This window comes from Trachurus trachurus (genome assembly GCF_905171665.1).
Source record: "Trachurus trachurus genome assembly, chromosome: 13".
NCBI lineage: Eukaryota > Metazoa > Chordata > Actinopteri > Carangiformes > Carangidae > Trachurus > Trachurus trachurus.
Window position 1 is genome coordinate 18927207 of NC_139892.1, and position 18191 is coordinate 18945397.

Here is an 18191-nt window from a genome sequence, read left to right on the forward strand (position 1 = left end):
CTTTCACTTTATTCAGCTTTACACAAATCTTTTTAATCCATTCAAAGAGAAATGTTGTAGGTTTCCTTTCGCTGCATGTACAGGACAGCTTCAGTCATGCTGCAAGTTCAGAGTTTAGGGCCTATATAAAATATATGACCAACAAGTAAAACATGATGCATTGTTGCTGATTGATCTAGCCTACAGTGTACAAACAATTAGCCCCACCTTCACCATCTGCATCATTCAATGGCGATTTACACCTACCTGCTTCTATAATAGGCTATAATCCAGCAATATGACATGCTATAATACAACACCTTTAAAGGCACATTTTCTCATTATGCCTACTTTAAATTCTGTTTTTGTTTCCTAACTCCCTGACTGGTCTCCCTTACTGGGAATTGTATATTTTCACAAAGTGGGATAACTAAAATCCAAGTAGGCCTTTTCCACCAGAGCACAGTTTTGTAGTCTAGTAGCCTTTTGTTGTAGTAGCCACAAAACAAACGTTCAAAATCCTATGTCAGAACCTGGTATGGGCCCATGTTTCTGTGATTTTTATAACGTTATGTACTTGCACCATTTAGAATATAGCTCAATCCAATTTTCACATAAAGATAAAAAAGCAGTAAAAGACATGCTCATATAATCACAAAAACACTTGTAAATTACCAGAGGTTTGCAGTAACAAAGTACCTGAAGTCCATGTTTGAGGTTTTGGAAAGATTCATTTCATTTTAATGTTTGCTGTGTTTACCACAACCAAACGTCATCCTCATCCATTTTGAGAAAGCATGTGATGTTTCTCCTATCCCAAACAAACTTTTAAACAGACGGCTTGTAGTTGCTGTTTTCATTCTCTGGTTGGTTAAGTGACTAAGAGCTATTTCTACAGACTTTGTATCATATCCTACAAACTTTTTATTATAGCTACATACTCTACAATATGACCGTGGGTTGCATCAGTGTCAGTAGGTTATGTAAAGCTGAAAAAAAACGTCCAAATACTAATTTAAGTCTAGTATAAAAGCAAGTTCTTGGGTTCTCTAAATCAAATAACAATCCACTTAAGTCCACCTCTGTACCTGGTTTCCATCTCCACTCTTGTATCACAGCTCTTAGTTGTGGCCAAAGCCTCCACTAATGCCAAAGGGCTTTCCTCTTTGAATGTTACTGACCTGCAGCCACTGAGGTGGCCAAGCTGCAGTAATTTCTCAACACAAGCCCCAATCCAGTTATGCAATTCTTTTCTTTTCCAGACCACACACACACACACACACACACACACACACACACACACACACACACACACACACACACACACACACACACACACACACACACACAGTCTCCCACAAGGTGTAACTGATCACCTAGGGGGGCAAGACTGGCAAACCACAAAAAAAATATCCAACCCAATTCAGAGTTTGCAGCACTTTATTCCTTCTTTTATTTATTCAGTCCAGCTGCCCACAAAAAGTCTGACTCCAGAAATGTGGTGTGGACCCCACACCTCCCAACCCCCCACTGTCCAACCACACAAACACACACACACACACACGACAAGAATGAGGCAGAAAGTGAGAGAGAGAGAGAGAGAGAGAGAGAGAGAGAGAGAGAGAGAGAGAGAGAGGGAGAGAGGGAGAGTTGGGGCAGTGTGCTGTGTGTTGCCAATGACCTCAGAAAAGTTGAGTATTAATAGCCACAGGGACAGCAGCCATCCCAAAGCTATTTCTGGCTATGTCATCACACTGTGTATTGCCCGTGTGTGTCTATGTGTGTGTGACTCGACAAATTAAAATGTGGCTTGACAATATGTCTGCATGTGGTGATCATCAAAGCGTGTTGCAGGATGTCACGTCGTAATAAAACTTCACTGTCTGCAAAATGTCTTGCAAATAACTTCAGTTTTCCACATTTTCCTTTTCTGCGTCTTTGTTACGAGACCAAAAAGCTGCAGCTAGCATGATGAGCTGAAGGCAAAATTGTTGGTTGGATGAACAATGAGTAAACAACTTTTGAGACAATGGCCATTCTTCAGAATTTGTTTTGATGAGCCTGAGGGCGTAGCTCGATAACAGACCATATTGTAACCTGTAATACAGTATCTTTTTTTTTGTTGTTTTTTTGTTCAGGCCACTGTATTTAGACCACACTACTGTGACATGCATGACGTCAACTGCATTATGAAGATGGATGGGATCATAACAAATGGATGGTGGGTGGTTCAAACATCACTGTTCTTTTAAGCGTTCTGGTCACAGATGATATTGATGCACTGTTAGGCTCATACACGAATGAAACTATTGGGTCACTTGTAGTCCCAGTATTATGAAACCTCTGCAATGGTATATACTGTAGTTCTTTTGTGTATAGGAGCTGCATGCAGACATACAGCACATTCATGCTGAGAAAAAGAGATTAGAGCAACACATCTGATCCATGTCAGAGGGTTAAACCATATTTTTGGAAGTGTCTTTCCAAATTAGATTAATTTTCTCAGGCCATGAATGTGAAATTACAGAGTGCATAAAAGTTGCCAAATTTATGAACCTTATCTTTAATCCACCAAGGACCTCTGCTGATAACACACACACACACACACACACACACACACACACACACACACACACACACACACACACACACACACACACACACACACACACACACACACACACACACACACACACACACACACACACACACACACACACACACCAGCTGACCAATCACAAGACTTATTCAGATGTGAGAAGACACACTCACACGTGGCATTCACACACACACATGCACGTGAGGACACACACACACACACACACACACACACACACACACACACACACACACACACACAAGATTGTGTGACACTAAAATACACTTAAACATAGGGGGAGTGAGAGAGACATTAACACACCCTTATTCTCCCTATTTTTCTCTTTTTCTCCCTGTTCCTTTCTTCCTCCGTCCCTCACACACACACACACACACACACACACACACACACACACACACACACACACACACACACACACACACACACACACACACACACACACAGGGGACTGAAACTCCATAATTACCAAGCAGTGGAGCCCACTGCTCAGGCTCAATGTAGAGAAACACTCACCCTCAAAGCAGATCCTGGGTCAGTTTTACAGTTTCCTCGCCAGTGGTTGAGGTTATAAAGGGGTTATTAAGCTGATCCACAGTCTGCACTTAAGAGAAATCTCATCCCATAGCTAATACATGTGGCATGTCCCGTCATGCTTTGTGCAGAAACACAAGTTTATTTTTGTTTTATTTTCTCTATCCAAACATCATTTCATTTTCAAATCTACAACACCTTCACAAACACAAAATACTGCCTTGATTTTGACTACCTCTATATTGTGGTGCATGGGAAAACTATAATCTTGTTGTTGTTGTTGTTTGCATGTAAACTGTACTTAGTGCTGGGAATCCATCGCTGTTTTTATTTATTTGCCCTACATGGACATTTTCCACTGTCCATCCAGTAAATGATCACAGCTTTATGGACACATGGGGATTGATGACTGGTTGGATAAGAGATATGGAAAAGAATAGTAGAAGAATAATCTAAGGAGGAAATGGGGGGGGGGAACACAGAGAACTGCAAATCACAAAGAAAACAAACCAGTTATAGCTGGAAAATGTATGTTTACGTGAGAATGCAAAGCACAGTGACTGTTTTACTATCAGTGACTCAGAAGTAGACAAGAAAGAAACAGAAAGAGGAGTGCCTTTCGTATTGGTTTTATTTGTTCCTGTAAGACTGATACAGGAAAACACAAGGATGTCATGTTAATGCAGCCTTAAAGAGAAAGTTGCTACCCCAAGGAATAGAAGTGTTGTCAAGGCAAAGCTTTGGTGCTGCTGCACATTGTTGAGGTAATACTCAGCCACCTTCTTGTTGGGGTTTGGCCCATTGAACCAGAGCTGCATGCAGCGACCAGAAGTGTTGGAGTGGGTGGTGTAAAGGTAGGAGTTGGACCAAATCTGCTCACACATGGACTTGGGTGTGGGGAAAACATCGGTCCACTTTGTGCACTTGCTGCCTTCAGGGCATTTGTTAGTACCTGTCACAGAGAGAGAGATACATAGAGATATGTTTGGACTGAGCAAGCATCATAAGACTAACAGTTAACCATAAATATTCTTCCAGCATAAATTTGATTCAAATATTTAAATTGGAAACCAGTGAGGACATGTGTGCTAGAAAATCTCTATTTGTTTAGCATGATACAGCATTGTGTGCAGAAGTTTCTTGTGTTGTGCACTTACCTGAGCTCCAGTCCCATCCCTTGTGCCAATTAGTTTTACAAGTGTAATCATTCTTGCAATCTTCCCACCATTTATGGCAGTCCTCCTTGCACAGGGGCACATCCAGGATACGCTCCTTACGCCAGCTCTGATCCACCTTCACACATCATTCAACACAATTCACCAGTTTGTGTGAGCCACATTTCACAAAACAGTGACAATGCGCTGACATGAAAGGTGGCTATCCTAACGAACCATTATAGTAATTTCAATATCTTATGCTGCCATCTAGTGTTGAAAGTACACACATGCAAGAAAGACAGTACACACTTTTTGTATCCAGGGTCCCAAGTGTGGTGAGCACTCATAGAAGCAAGTGTCCTGGACAAAATGTTTCTTGCACTCTTTGCTCATAACACCACAGTGATTCCAGTTGAAGTTGTACAGGTAGGAGTTGTCATTATGGGCTTCTTCGGTGGTATTAGCCGTGCAGCAGGCATTGTCGCGCCAGGGGGTACACTGGAAAAAGGGAAGGCAAAGAAGGGTCAGAGTTCTGGATCAGCTGAGGCAGCAAGATCAGAATTTAAAGGGACATTACATGTTTATCATATCTGTGTATTTTGTTCTATAACTGAACATGTAGGTATTCATCACCTGACTGTAAAGTTTTCCCTCAGGGCCTGGCTCTACTTTGTGGTGTTTGGCATCCATACACATGTTGAGTTTGTCCAGAGACAGAGCCCCACTGGAGAGGCCAAGCAGCAGGGAAATGAAAACCCACATGGCTCTGCAGGGGGGAGGCAATCAGCCCAAATGACCAGAAAATCATGGGGGCGTGAAATGACACCTGTCAATCATTTACACTCGGAAAACGAATAAGAGCAGATTTGATGAGCTGCATAAAATTAGCCCGTTTAGAGATATCCTGTGTTTGTCTTACTATTTGGTGCTGTTGCCACTCTAGGTTTCACTAAAACTTATAATCTTTTGTATCTTATTCAGACAATAACTTTCTCATCATATTGTCAGAGAAGTATGGGCCTACACAACAATTCAACTGTCCTTCTCATTTGTGAACAAATTATGTGTATTTCATTAATTCCACAATTGTACAATGTGTTTTTCATTTTCAATAAAGAACCTTTTAAAACATCATTGGCTACAAGTAAAAGCTGTTTAACGTCAAACTCAGCCTTTGATTGTGACAATAAGAGAATGAGGACATGATATGATTTCTATTGGGCTTTGACCAAATGAGCAACTGGTATGTGCGTTAATCAGCTTCTGAAATGCATAAAACACACTTATGGACTACACAGTAACTCATACGCAGAATGAAAACAATACAGCAACTTTTTCAAGATCTATACAACCTACAGTATGTCACTTTATCCAACAGCCTAAATATATTTTGCTTCTTTTTTCTTGCCTTTTGCATTAAAGAATTCTTCTATTATTTTATGCTTCAGCTTTAAAAAGAAAAAAGAAAAAAAGAAATTACAGATATCGATCAAATTCTATCATAATTTCATCACACAAATACAAATAAACACACCAGAACCACAACCAAGTGAATTATCCAGGCCATCTTACATGTTGTAAAGGAATCAAAACTTACACTACAGACAGAATAAATCAGAAAGTCACGCATTGTCTTTTGGTTTAAAAAAAATACTATACTACTACACTATATGATGAACAGATTTACCTTACCTTGTTAGATTCCTGAAAGGATTATCCTGGAAATGAGTGTTCCTACTGGTCACCTTTTACACACTTGCTTAGCTGAAACACGATTTAGAAAAGACACATCTGTACATAAGTAACATGTGTATGTATGTGAGTGAGTGAAAATGAGGTTGGTCCTTTCACAAGGAAAATGTAAAAACTGTCAATTAATATGTTTCGAAAGTCCAAAGTCTGTGCGTCACACCGAGAGAAAGAGTGAGAAAGGTGCAGAGTATGTCCATTGAGTGTGTGTGTGTGAGTTTTATGGGATCTTATTGTGTTGAAGGTTTGTCTTATCTCAAGGTCTAGGCTACTACACACACACAGTGGATGGTAATTGGTGTAAAATGGCAGTGTGACCTGGTAATAACCAGAATGACAAGACTGCAGTTAAGATAAGTTTCTGCTGGATGTGTGCTGGTATGACTCCGCAATAAACGTTTCAAGCTTTTTACATGGTTAATTTGTAAATGTGCTTGGTGGTTGTATCTCAGAATTAATAATAAAAAAAATAAAAAACAGAAAACATGAACAACATTTACAGTAAAACTGCAAAGTCTGGTGTAGCCTAACTGGATAATTGTTAGCGCTACAGGACCAAGTAGGCTACAGTAGGGGAGGCTGGGGACAATACTCAGAGACTATTTGGACTAGGCTCACCAAACTTTGATAGATTAAACATCCACGTGTCTGCTAATTAACCATGCCATTTAACGATGGTTACATATGACATGTCAATCACAATATTCATTTGAATTGAAAAATTCAGATGTTGCAACTGACCCCAATAGTATTCCTAAAGTTTGCATTGTCTTACAATATTACTATAGCCTAATATTATTTAGTTATTTAGTAATATTTATCAGAGAACAGTTGGAGTTTTATTTTGCGTAGAACATTGGCCTTGAGTCAATGTGCAGAAGTTACCGGTATTACTGTAAAACTCAATAGCTTAGTGTGAGACAAGAAGAATGGGACAATTTGCAACACAAAAACTTTTATGAAACATGTAGGCTACTTTACTTTTGGATGATTCATTCACTGTATGACATCAAATAAATTAACTTTTCTCCAATTTTTCCATGTGGCTACTTTTGTCCCATAGAACATGATACATCTAGGCTATAGATACAACCATAATTGCAAATTTCATTTTAGGAAGTTATTTGGGGAATTATTTGGTTATCTTTAGCATTAGTCTCTCATGGTTTAATAGCCTATAATTGGCTGTTCAAAAGAGATAAATTGTGCCTATCCTATTTTAAGCTAAAAATGTTCAATTTTATACATTTGCATTGACATGTGCTTCCATGTTCAAATGGCAATTGTTGCAACCATCCCCACCCTGTCAGCCATGACAGAACATCATGTAGCTAGACACAATGACATTGACACATGCTAACCATGTCACTTAGTAGTCAACAAAACTGTGATTCAAACTAGGAAGTTTTGAATTTATTCATACAAAAGGTCAGGACAGTATGACAAAAATACAGCTCAAAGAAAAAAAGCTACTTTCATACCGTTAAAACAATGTTGTCTCAGTACAAGCAGGAGCAGATGCTGAATATGTCTTCTCTATTATTGGCGGGCAGAGAGTCTGACTGTGCATGTGCAGTGTGAGTGTCATCACTCTAGCATTTCTGATGTAAAAATAAGACTTGTTGCAACCGTCCCCAGTCTCCCTATACTTCCTGTTCCCTTTCAAGGCTGTAAGCCAAATATGGAGTTGTGATTCTCCTATGTTTTGGGAAAGTTTGTGATGCTTTCAGTTTGGTTTCAAACTAAGCCACACAGGAAGGAAATAGTCCTACATTTAAAATGCACCCCTTATTTCCCACTGAATGACTAAACTCAACAAAGATTTACTCAATCAACACAAGCAGAATCAGAATCAGTTTTGTTTTGATCGAGGAACAACGAGGTCATACTACCCTTAAAGTAGCCTACTTGATTGAACTATTTACCAGAAATTCAGTGGGGAATATTTGCATTACTGTTATTAGGGCCAATCACCACAAGCACTGGCCAGTGCTGAATAAATGGGAGGATGTCAAAAAATGAACAAATCATGGACTTTTTGTACTGCCTATCTGTCTACTGCTGCTCAGGCATAGCCTACTTTCACCTAGAGACTCAATTTAAACTTTAAACTGTGGACACACGTCTTGTCTATTAATCCACGTTTCGATAGGTTATATAGTTTTTGATCAATCACTGTTCAATGATCTTTTTTGGAGAAATTTTGAAATTATAATGGGTTTTCCAAATTTGTTTTGTCTCTCACTGCTCAAAATATTTGACTTACAGAATTTGAATTGGCAGCTGGGAAAATACCGTCATTACGACCATAGGAGGCAAAAATTGTCGGAATGATGATAGAAAATTAAGTGTTGCCATTTAGACAATTAGAGGCCTATGTCGGACTGGTGGGAATGGCGGTTGCCCCCCCCCCCTTCTTCTTTCCCCGCGGCCTTCCCTAAAACGGAACCATTGTTCGGTGGCACTGGCGCACAGAGGACTCCTGGAACGTGAACACCAGCAACTTCCGGTAAAAATTGTTTTTGAATTTCTACGAAGCTGCAGCGAGAGACTGCCAGGTATTTATGCAGTTTGTAACTGGAAGTAGGACATTATACTACGATACGTAACCGAGAGTATTGATAGTGAGGTGATTTTAAACTTCAAAGTGTCTTTGTCTTAAAGCGAAGAGACTTACCTTCCATGTTTAATATCATTTTATATGACAGTAACCCAGACAGACTTCAGTTAGGACCCAGTCTGACGCTCAGTATTTGAGGCTAAGGATAAATAACACCTGCCGACTGACTGTGTGTCTGTGTTGTTGTTGTCGTCGTCGTCGTCGTCGTTGTTGTCCCTGTGTGACAGACATGTCCACACTGTTCCCGTCTCTCTTCCCGCGAATAACTGAGTCCCTGTGGTTCAACTTGGACCGACCCTGTGTGGACGAGACCGAGTTACATCAGCAGGAGCAGCAGCACCAAACCTGGGTAAACAAAACCTCTGCTGAAACAACCCGTCCCCTACTCAAGCTAACCAACATCTAACTAACATTTATACCATACCACTCACTCATTTATTTACATGACATTCAGATTCTCCACACAAACATTGTAAAAGTGTTATAATGAGGGGATTGTGACCATATGTGGTAAGGTGGACATTTTAACTGGGGCACTGCCCTGTAATTTCCCTGATACCTTTTGTTGACTTTGAACAACTATTAACCATTTTATTGACCATATAAGCACATGTTCCTTCTCTGTCTTTTTATCAGTCAGGCTCTAAAGTTGTGTTTATTTGTCTTCCTGTAGTTGCAGAGCATTGCAGAGAAGGACAACAACCTGATGCCCATTGGGAAACCTATATTTGAGGTACTACATTTTTCATCCTATAAAATGCAACACGGTAATTGATTATCACCCTCGTCTCAACAGATGTGTTGTGGCACAAACAACAACAAAAAAACTAGTCCCTACTCCATAAACCTGTTTAGAAGCATTTTTAAATGAGCAGTTCTGTTTCTTCATCTTTTTCTGTTATCTTCATTTACTGCGGACAGGCAGGGTATGAAGAGGAGGACGAAGAGGACGACGAGGATGAGGAAGACAGTGAGGAAGACTCTGAAGATGAAGAGGACATGCAGGACATGGATGAGATGAATGATTACAACGAGTCACCTGATGATGGCGAAATCAACGAGGTGCTTGGAGAGGATCTTTCCTGATGAACACAAGATCTAAAATTAATTGGAACAGCTATTAAAGATACTAAATGTTGTTTTCTGTTTCATCTGATTTTGTGTCCTCAAACAGTGAAATGTACAGTCCTTAATCTGGCTTTGTTTCTGTCTCTTAGGTGGACATGGAGGGAACAGACCAAGACCAAGACCAATGGATGATTTAAGACAAAAGACAATTTTAGTATTCATCAAGCTGCCTGCCACTGGATATCTGCTCCCCACTCAAGACTTGACTGCTGCCTCTTCAGTCTTTGACATATATATTTTTATTTGACTTTATTTGTACCACCATATCCTTCAGATAAAGGTTGGGTAGTATCTCCTGTCAAGCTTCAGTCAGCAGTGGACGACACAGCGAGTGTTGCAGTAGCACTCTGTTGTTAAGGTGTGTGAAAATAATGCATGGATCTTTGTTCAAACACTTGCGCAGGTGTCATATTTTTTGTGGTAAATCAGTAAACCAGCTTGATACCTGTAATCATTGAATCCACTAACAGCATTTCCAAACATATTCAGTGCTGTAAAATACACAAGGTCCTACTGTTTTGCAACCACAGGGGCAAACTCCCACGCAGCAGTGCCACTGGTAGGTATCATCATCGTGATCTCACCCATTTAAACTTTAACCTTGTCATATCTCCAGTCATGTGCCACTTCTCAAAAGTCCGAGCTGAATGAGCACAAACTCCAGTTAACTCAGCAAAATGATAAATTATAAGTCATAAGTACACACAGTCCAATTCAGTTTCACAGCTGTTGTGTATGATGTCTTTCACTACATATGTCATACCTTCAGTAGCAATTTAAGAACAGCTTGTTGAATAGTATTATGCTCATTTTAACAGTTACAAAGTAAAGTGGCCATTCACAGTTATGTATTTAAATTTTATTCTGGTTACACATAATGAAAGTGTCTCATGTTTGTGCTCAGCAAGGCTTTACTCATTTGTACAGAAAAGAATAGAGGCCTTGACAGTTTGTATTAAATTAAATTATTTTGATGAACTTCTGTTTTGTTTATTGTGTGTCTGTTTTCTACATTTTGGTTTGTTGTTAATAAAGAGCACACGTCTAGCATGCTAGTGAAGTTTGTGACATTGTCCAATGAGATTTTTTTTTTTTTAATTACAAGATTAAAGTCCAGATCTGATATAGACTTAAAAAAAATTAGTGTTGGTAAAACTCACCATTTAGTTGATCATTCGGCTGATTATTATTTTGCTGATGTCCACAATTCAATTTACCTTATTCAACATTTAAACTCAGCTAAGGTTTTAACAGGAATTGTTCACAAAACACTTAACCTAGGGCAAAGTTATTTCAGTATTAAACGTTTACATCGATTTCATATATTAACACACCAGAAATTTGCATAACAAATCATGAATTTGCTCTTGTGGTTATTTATTATGATTTTTTTTTTATCAGATAGTTGAGAGAAGATGGTGACAAGTGACAAAAATCCCCAACTGGAATAAAAAGGTGGATCTGGTTTCCAAAAACATACTACCTACTGTATGTGCTTGTTACTCATGAGGATGTGTTTTACTGATTGGTGTCTTCTCCCCAGTAGAGGGCGTTGAAGTGAAGTCTTTAGAGAGATAATGTGCAGTTCCTTGAGTTTGAAAAATTAGATGCTTAAGTTTTCAGTTTTTTTCTTTTTTTGGAAGGAAGGATATTCAGTCATTGTTTCCATCACATTAGTCTTCTTATTAATTTTAATATGAGCTATAAAAGAATTCAATCATCCCTCTCCTTAATGTGTATTTGTGTAGTAGTGTGTGGTTTCCCAGTCTGTAGCCTATGATCTACTTGATTCCCAGGTACACCAGTTCAGCCATCCCATCTCTGATGCCCTTGCTGTACTCCAGCGTGGCACGGTGGACCTTCCACTCATACAGGCCGCTCTTGCGAATGTGTCTGAGGAACTTCGGGGCCCCAGGAAACAGTACGTTGTCAGCCATGATCATGGAGCCTTTCCCCAGCAGACCAGAGCCCTCCAGCATCTGTGACAAACACGGACAGTGAAATGCAACTGTGACATTTAACCAGGTAACAGAGGTGCGGATCATAACTGTCATATTTTGACTTGATTTAATGGTATTTCTTGAGATTTCTGCATGACATGTGGTCACTTTAGTTCTGACAGATTGGACGACAAACTGTGAGCCAGGATTTTCATTCATGTAAGTATTCTTCCCACCTGCAGATCAGGGCAGTAGGATTTCTTCCAGTGGTCCATGAAGACAAAATCAAGCCTTTCCAAACCATAGTCAGAACGCAGGCGAGGGATGACTTCATCGGATGGATTCACGATAAGCTCCACCTTGAGAACACACGACATGAAGGTCTCAATATTATAGTAGGCTACTCTGTGTATCCAAAACCTGAACATGTCTGAGAGTTTATATAAAAACAAATAATGTTAGTGTCCTTCTGGTAGGTTTTTATCAAACGGGGATCACTGGATATATAATATACAGTGAAATGTCAAAGATAGGTCACATCTTTCTGCTCTCTCACAGTGTCATCATCAAACCCTGCGAGGCGGATGATTTTCTCAGCGATGGCTGCGTTCCTCTGGTCCATCTCGATGCTGTAGAGCCTGCCACCGAGAGGCAAAGAGCGAGCGATCCTCACAGTACTGTACCCACAGTGGGCACCCAGCTCCAACACTACCAAAGGGCTCTGCTCCATCAGCAGGCGGTCCAGGATCTTCCCTGCAGACAGATCAAGTCAGACACATATGCACAGTATGCAGTGATACATTGTTTGGGCTTTAAAGCAGAAGTAAGCGATCCAGTGGTTTTGTCTAACTTCCTGTCAGCCGATGGAGTTAGCAGTCCCCGCCCTCGTCCCTACGTCACCACATTCTCGCGCATCCCTTGGCTGCACACACAGAGAGGACCGCCCCTTTATGCCGTTCTCTCTCCTCATTGGATAAAGGTTGTAGGATACAAGGACAGTTTTCTCCTCGGCTTACAGCAGAGCAGAGTGACTGACAGACCCGTGTTTCGGACCAAACACTCTATGTAAGTGATTGCTGTCGGAAGATATAACTATTTAAGACTTATATTAACACAAATATTCTGCTTACTTCTGCTTTAAGTCATGTTGTGTTCATTATCTCCTCACCTTTTTTGGGCCCAATGTTGCTGATGAACTCCACCTTGCTGCACCAGGCATCAAAGGCGTCCAGGATGCTGTCAGGGTCTCCAGGGGTGGCATGAGTGAGAACATACTGGTAGGCACGCTCCTCTCGAGTCAGGCCAGTCACACAATCTTTCCATGTCCTGACCAGGACCGCCCGATAGAACAGTGTAAAGTAGTGACGGTACCTGATGATCAGTGTCAGCAGGAGGGGGAGGAAGGCCAGAGCGATAGCCGGAGACACCATCCTGTTGCATGCAGAGAGAGAAACACACACACACACACACACACACACACACACACACACACACACACACACACACACACACACACACACACACACACACACACACACACACACACACATACAAAACTCAGTTCTGTGGTTTTATTCAACTTTTACTAAAATGTTTTATGAGAGAGGGGGTTTAAATCTCTGTCTTGCTGCTCTCTGCTTTTACACTTAAACTGTGGCATGAAACTGTTGTTTCTGTCTCTTTAGGAAGAACATCTTCAGTCTACAGATAAACTAATTTTCAGAAATATTTTTTCAATATAAACTTCATATTAAAAATAGATTGACAAATAAAAAACAAGGGTCTCTCTTTTGCCACCTTTAGCATTTTGTCATATGAATCAAAGAGTAACAAATGAGAGGATTGAAGGTGCCACAATGTTTGTACTTACAATGATCTGGGAACAGGTTGTAGGATTCATTTTTGTCATTTCACATGATCATTTGAGATAATCAAATTTTATTGGTGTCTGAAGAAACAAACTCATTGTTCCTCTTCTGCTTGCCTTAATAATTACAAGAAAATTACATAATCACCCACAATTATCGAAGAAAAGGGAGAAAAAAAAGGTGCATCACTGTAAACTGCTATTATGCCATTGTGAGACTGAAATTATAGTGACTATTTTATGAATGGAATCATCTTTTCCTGAAATCATAAAATGCTAGATGAAACACGTTGAGACAAATATTTTCCAAGCTTTGAACAATGTGAGATGAGATCCACACAGAAACAAGTCACATTGCTTTGGTCCTGTGGTGGACACGAGAGAAAGTGGCGTCACTCTGGATGTTTCTACTGCTGTGGGTAACTGAAGACGCCACAGGTGCACTGCTCCGCACACAACAGATGTTACAACTTATTTGCATTAACGTTAACAGTAAATCTCTCTTACTGCCCCCATGATAAACAAACAAACTCACCTATTTTCAGAAAGGTTTGGTGGAAGTAGAGATGCTGCGCTGCAGATGGCAAAGATGAAAGTGGTACTTCAACGGTGCAGAAAGATGTCGAGGTGTCCGTGTGTGTGTGTGTGTAGGAGAAGGTAAGAGACCTGAGGATATAAATTATTTATGCATTACGTGCATGACAGTATGTCCTGTAGTTATTTCTAGTTAACAGCTGTTGAAGCTGGTATCAGTGTTTATTGTTAAACATCAGTTTTTGTAGATTCAGCTGAAACAACATAGTTGAGCTCTTCTCCAGATATTCTGAATAGATCGACACTAAAACGAAGCAGAGACAGGGAAGTGAGACAGGGAGAGGCAGCATGAAAGAGACATTTGATATATCAAGTTAACATCAACAGGTGTGTGTCTGTGTGTGGTTGTATGGAGTCCAATTTCTTTTACTGAGTCATGATGGAAAGATCAAGAAAAACTACAAGCAGAAAGAAGCTAATTTATGGAATATTATCTAATACAACACATTAGAAAAGTCTTTTTGTATAAGCTTATTTAAATGAATAAAAACCAATCAGCCATTTAAAACCTACAATTGCATGATGATGAAACAAAATGCAATAAAATAGGAGACCAAACCCAAAATCTAAATGATTTATTGTTCAGATCACATTTCTCATCCTGTCTTTTTTTTCAGTGCTTCTCTTCTTACATGACTTGAAATTACAGCACCTTAACATGTGATAATCGCACCCTTGTCTTTTCACTTGTTTAACTACTGATGCGTGAAGAAAAATTGACATATTATATTATATTTGTGTATAAAACTGTTGTGATAAAAATGCAGGACAGTGTCAGAAAATATTTTATCAGGACTAATAACTATTTTGCTGCTTTATTTCAAATATGTATCCATAGAAAACTTGATGACATGATCGTTGTCTTTTACCAAAAACATTTTTCTTTTGCCTATATACATAAATGTACACAAAGATACAAATACAAATAAAAATAAAATACACAAATATTGCCAGAGCTGGAATTATCCTCATCATCTACATGTATGTTATAACTTTTGTCACAATTGCTTATGATTTACGCCTCTGTGAGAACCAACAACACCTCTTCTCCATTTTAGGTCTACGAAAAATTAAGTCCATTATCAGTGCAAAAAAAAAAAAAAGAGACAAATACAAAAAACTGAAAAAAAGAGTAACAGAATAATGTCCATGAGGCAGGACTACAGTGATTGATGACTCCATGTCTACAGCTCTGGACAGGGCTGTTTGAGCAGAGCTCTGATGAACTTCTTCAGCTCTTTGTCTCCTTTGGTCCACCTCACCACCCTGGTCAGCACCAGTCTTCCCTCTTCAGCCTGAGCCAGGGCCAGGTACCATCCACCGGGAGCCCTGTTTCCCTCCTTCCCCCCTTTAGCTTGTCCTTTCCCCGTCTGTCCCTCCTCCAGCCTCCCGTTTTCATTTGCGTCTGCAATGTCTAACCCAGGACAAGTACAGGTGCCTCCTTCGTTCAGCCACAAAGCACTGTGGGCCATTGCGCCTCCGACCCCCTCTGCCCTCTCTGCACCTCCCCCTGCCCACCTCAGGATACGGCTTCGGGCCACTGGCACCAGCTGACGGTCCCCTCCCACAGTCGACACACTGCCCAGACGCATCTTAAATGCTGTGACAGAGACAATGAGAACATGAGTCAACAGGCGTCATTTCAGACACATTGTAAAACAACCTCTCTATCTCAGTGATTAGATGATTTCTTCTGTGGCGTCTTTGTGAGAATTAAGTTTCTCAATTGCAGTGATACTCGAATGAAAAGGTGGTTTACAAGTTAGATTTTAACATTTTTCCTCATGAGATTGTTCTCACCATATGGACTGTGGCAGAAGTTTTCCTGGATGTCAGTTTCTCCTTCAGCAGCCAGACTGCAGGCATCACAGATCACGCTGCCTGGGGGATGGAAAGGAGAGGTGATTAGATATGGTGAGTGTCTGTAGTGGAGATGCAACAAAAAATCACACGGTTGGGTTAGGATTGCTGCTTTCTAAGCAGAAACTCTAAGATCAGTACATGAAAAACAACTAAAAGTCAAAGATGTTGTAATAAGTTTCACATAACAGTAGCCTACCTTAGACTCAGACCATATACATGCATGGTTTTGTCTATGAACTTCTAATACTAACACTGATTGTTACTTTAACAGAAAAAGCACTGATAGCAACATTCTCATGTAAAAATACCATTGGATAATAATACAATGACATGCTAATGGAACTTAGTTTGTTCATTGTGCAAATAAATACATGCAGTGGCAATAAAACTGTGGTGCAGTGCACAGATCTGGAAAAGCAGGCTGTCATTTTTAAACTTTGCTTTTGACAGAAGATAAGTGGGATTGTTTGGTGGAACATCCGAAACATAATTAGAACAGATACAGCTACACTGCAAATCTGTAGGGAGTTCACAAGCCAAATAACTTTGTTAATCTTTCAAAATGCATGGTCATTCATTGTATGTTTTAATGTAAAATCACATTCTACAAAGTAACAATAGGCCTACATAAATGTCATACCAGAGTAGCCTACTCAAGTAAACTAGGCTACAACTAAGTTATGTCAAAACTGCACAGTAGCCCATAATAAATGCAGACTATTTATGTTGTAGGCTATAGCATAGTCTATTTAGGTGTAGCTGACAGTTTCCCTGTATGCATGACATTAGCCTACTTGACTCAGTGATGAGTGAAAATTAAATTAAAGTTGTAACTGTAACAAATGTATTAGTCAAATCTCAATCAACACAGCTATATTCAGCCTATTTTCATAATCAACTGATTATGCCAAACAAAAACCTGCTCTTAAGAAAATATTCGGCATGATTATCGAAGATAAAAGTAATAGCAATAGCTTTTAAAGCGTAAAACCGACCGGACACAGATAGATCCATCCTCTGACCTTTCAGCGCCTCCTCGTGCTTCACCTCCTCCGCCGTCCGCGCCTCCTGCTCTCCGGTTGCCGGGATACAGAGCTCGGTCCCGCGAGGGAACCGGGAGCAGTTGAACATCTGGGGCCACGGGAACCCGAAGGCGCTCATCACGGGCACGCAGCCGTCGCGCACGGCCTCGCACAGGCTCCTGCAGGGGCTGACGGGTCCGCTGAGCTCCGGCAGACACACCGGGGCGAACAGCGAGCACAGGAACTTCTTGGTGTCCCGGTGGCAGAGCTTGGAGATGAGGGGCAGCCAGGCCGCCGACTGCTGCTGGGCCTCCCTCAGCGAGTCATGGCCGAGCAGGTTTGGGATCCGCATCTGCCTGTAGCCGATGCCGTGGCACAGAGACAAGGTGCTCGGGATGGGTTTACACACCGAGCGGGACGACGAGCTGAAGCCGAGCGTCGGTGGCCCGAGCTGGGTCGGAGCTCCGGGGTCAGAGGCTCCAGAAGCTCCGAGCAGCACAACGACAACAACAACCACCACGGTGAGCAGGAAGACAGGCATGGTTGGTGTCCCAGTGAGCTCACAGTGAAGTCTGCAGAGCTACAGCACCTCTGCTCTGCTCTGCTCTGCCTGGACTTGACCGGCGGCTTGTAGGTGTAAACAAAGAGGTGTGGAGGAAACGGGGGGTAAATGAGAGGCCAGGCGCCTCCCAGTCACCATCCCACCCCATCAGACTGGAGCCTGCCTGGCAGCGGGGGCAGGTAGACTAGGCTACTGTTTGTTTCTTGAGTAACTTTATTCAAACTTTGTGGTTACATGAACACAATGATGGTGCATTCAAGTACAGACATAACCAGCATTTTTTCTTCTTCTTTGAACATTAACCAGAATCTAGTTTATCTACTTAGGCTACTTTATTTACATTTCTGATTGATAAATGAGACGTTCATATCTTTTTCTTTCTTTTCCATCTTAAACATTAATTGCATTTTTGTTAAGTAGCCTATTTACTTTTTTTTAATCAACATTTGAAGGTCTTCTGAAAAGGACGAATCATGTATAACAGCCGATACATTTTGCTTTTGTTTGTAATATGGTAACGTTTAGCCTAAGTAAATCTGTTTTTTTTTTGTAAATTCAG

The 18191-nt window shown here is 40.6% G+C and overlaps 4 protein-coding genes across 6 annotated transcripts; 1 reads left to right on the plus strand and 3 right to left on the minus strand.

The window, feature by feature from the left end:
* Window positions 1-3807: 3807 nt before the first annotated feature.
* folr (folate receptor) lies at window positions 3808-8767 on the minus strand (the record flags this gene model as incomplete). The annotated part of the gene is made up of 6 exons (XM_083985568.1): window positions 8714-8767; window positions 5980-6051; window positions 4921-5053; window positions 4597-4785; window positions 4288-4423; window positions 3808-4082 (listed from the first exon to the last, which is right to left on the minus strand). Exons 3-6 carry the CDS (start codon window positions 5047-5049, stop codon window positions 3808-3810), a joined length of 729 nt encoding a protein of 242 aa, XP_083841694.1. The 5' UTR covers window positions 5050-5053; window positions 5980-6051; window positions 8714-8767.
* On the plus strand, window positions 8516-10719 carry anapc15 (anaphase promoting complex subunit 15). Of its 3 annotated transcripts, none has more exons than XM_083985570.1 (5): window positions 8516-8545; window positions 8884-9005; window positions 9330-9389; window positions 9578-9718; window positions 9874-10719. In XM_083985570.1, exons 2-5 carry the CDS (start codon window positions 8886-8888, stop codon window positions 9919-9921), a joined length of 369 nt encoding a protein of 122 aa, XP_083841696.1. In that variant the 5' UTR covers window positions 8516-8545; window positions 8884-8885; the 3' UTR covers window positions 9922-10719. The 3 variants fall into 3 exon arrangements, with proteins under 3 accessions (XP_083841696.1, XP_083841695.1, XP_083841697.1); XM_083985569.1 differs by lacking the exon at window positions 8516-8545 and adding an exon at window positions 8546-8594; XM_083985571.1 differs by lacking the exon at window positions 8516-8545 and adding an exon at window positions 8552-8665.
* An 846-nt stretch (window positions 10720-11565) lies between these two features.
* On the minus strand, window positions 11566-13154 carry tomt (transmembrane O-methyltransferase; the record flags this gene model as incomplete). The annotated part of the gene is made up of 4 exons (XM_083984558.1): window positions 11566-11763; window positions 11961-12083; window positions 12281-12477; window positions 12893-13154. 4 exons carry the CDS (start codon window positions 13152-13154, stop codon window positions 11566-11568), a joined length of 780 nt encoding a protein of 259 aa, XP_083840684.1.
* Window positions 13155-15265: 2111 nt separating this feature from the next.
* On the minus strand, window positions 15266-17611 carry sfrp2l (secreted frizzled-related protein 2 like; the record flags this gene model as incomplete). The annotated part of the gene is made up of 3 exons (XM_083985627.1): window positions 15266-15785; window positions 15986-16066; window positions 17071-17611. The coding sequence occupies 3 exons, from the start codon at window positions 17609-17611 to the stop codon at window positions 15370-15372; spliced, it is 1038 nt and encodes a 345-aa protein (XP_083841753.1). The 3' UTR covers window positions 15266-15369.
* Between the last annotated feature and the right edge of the window lie 580 nt (window positions 17612-18191).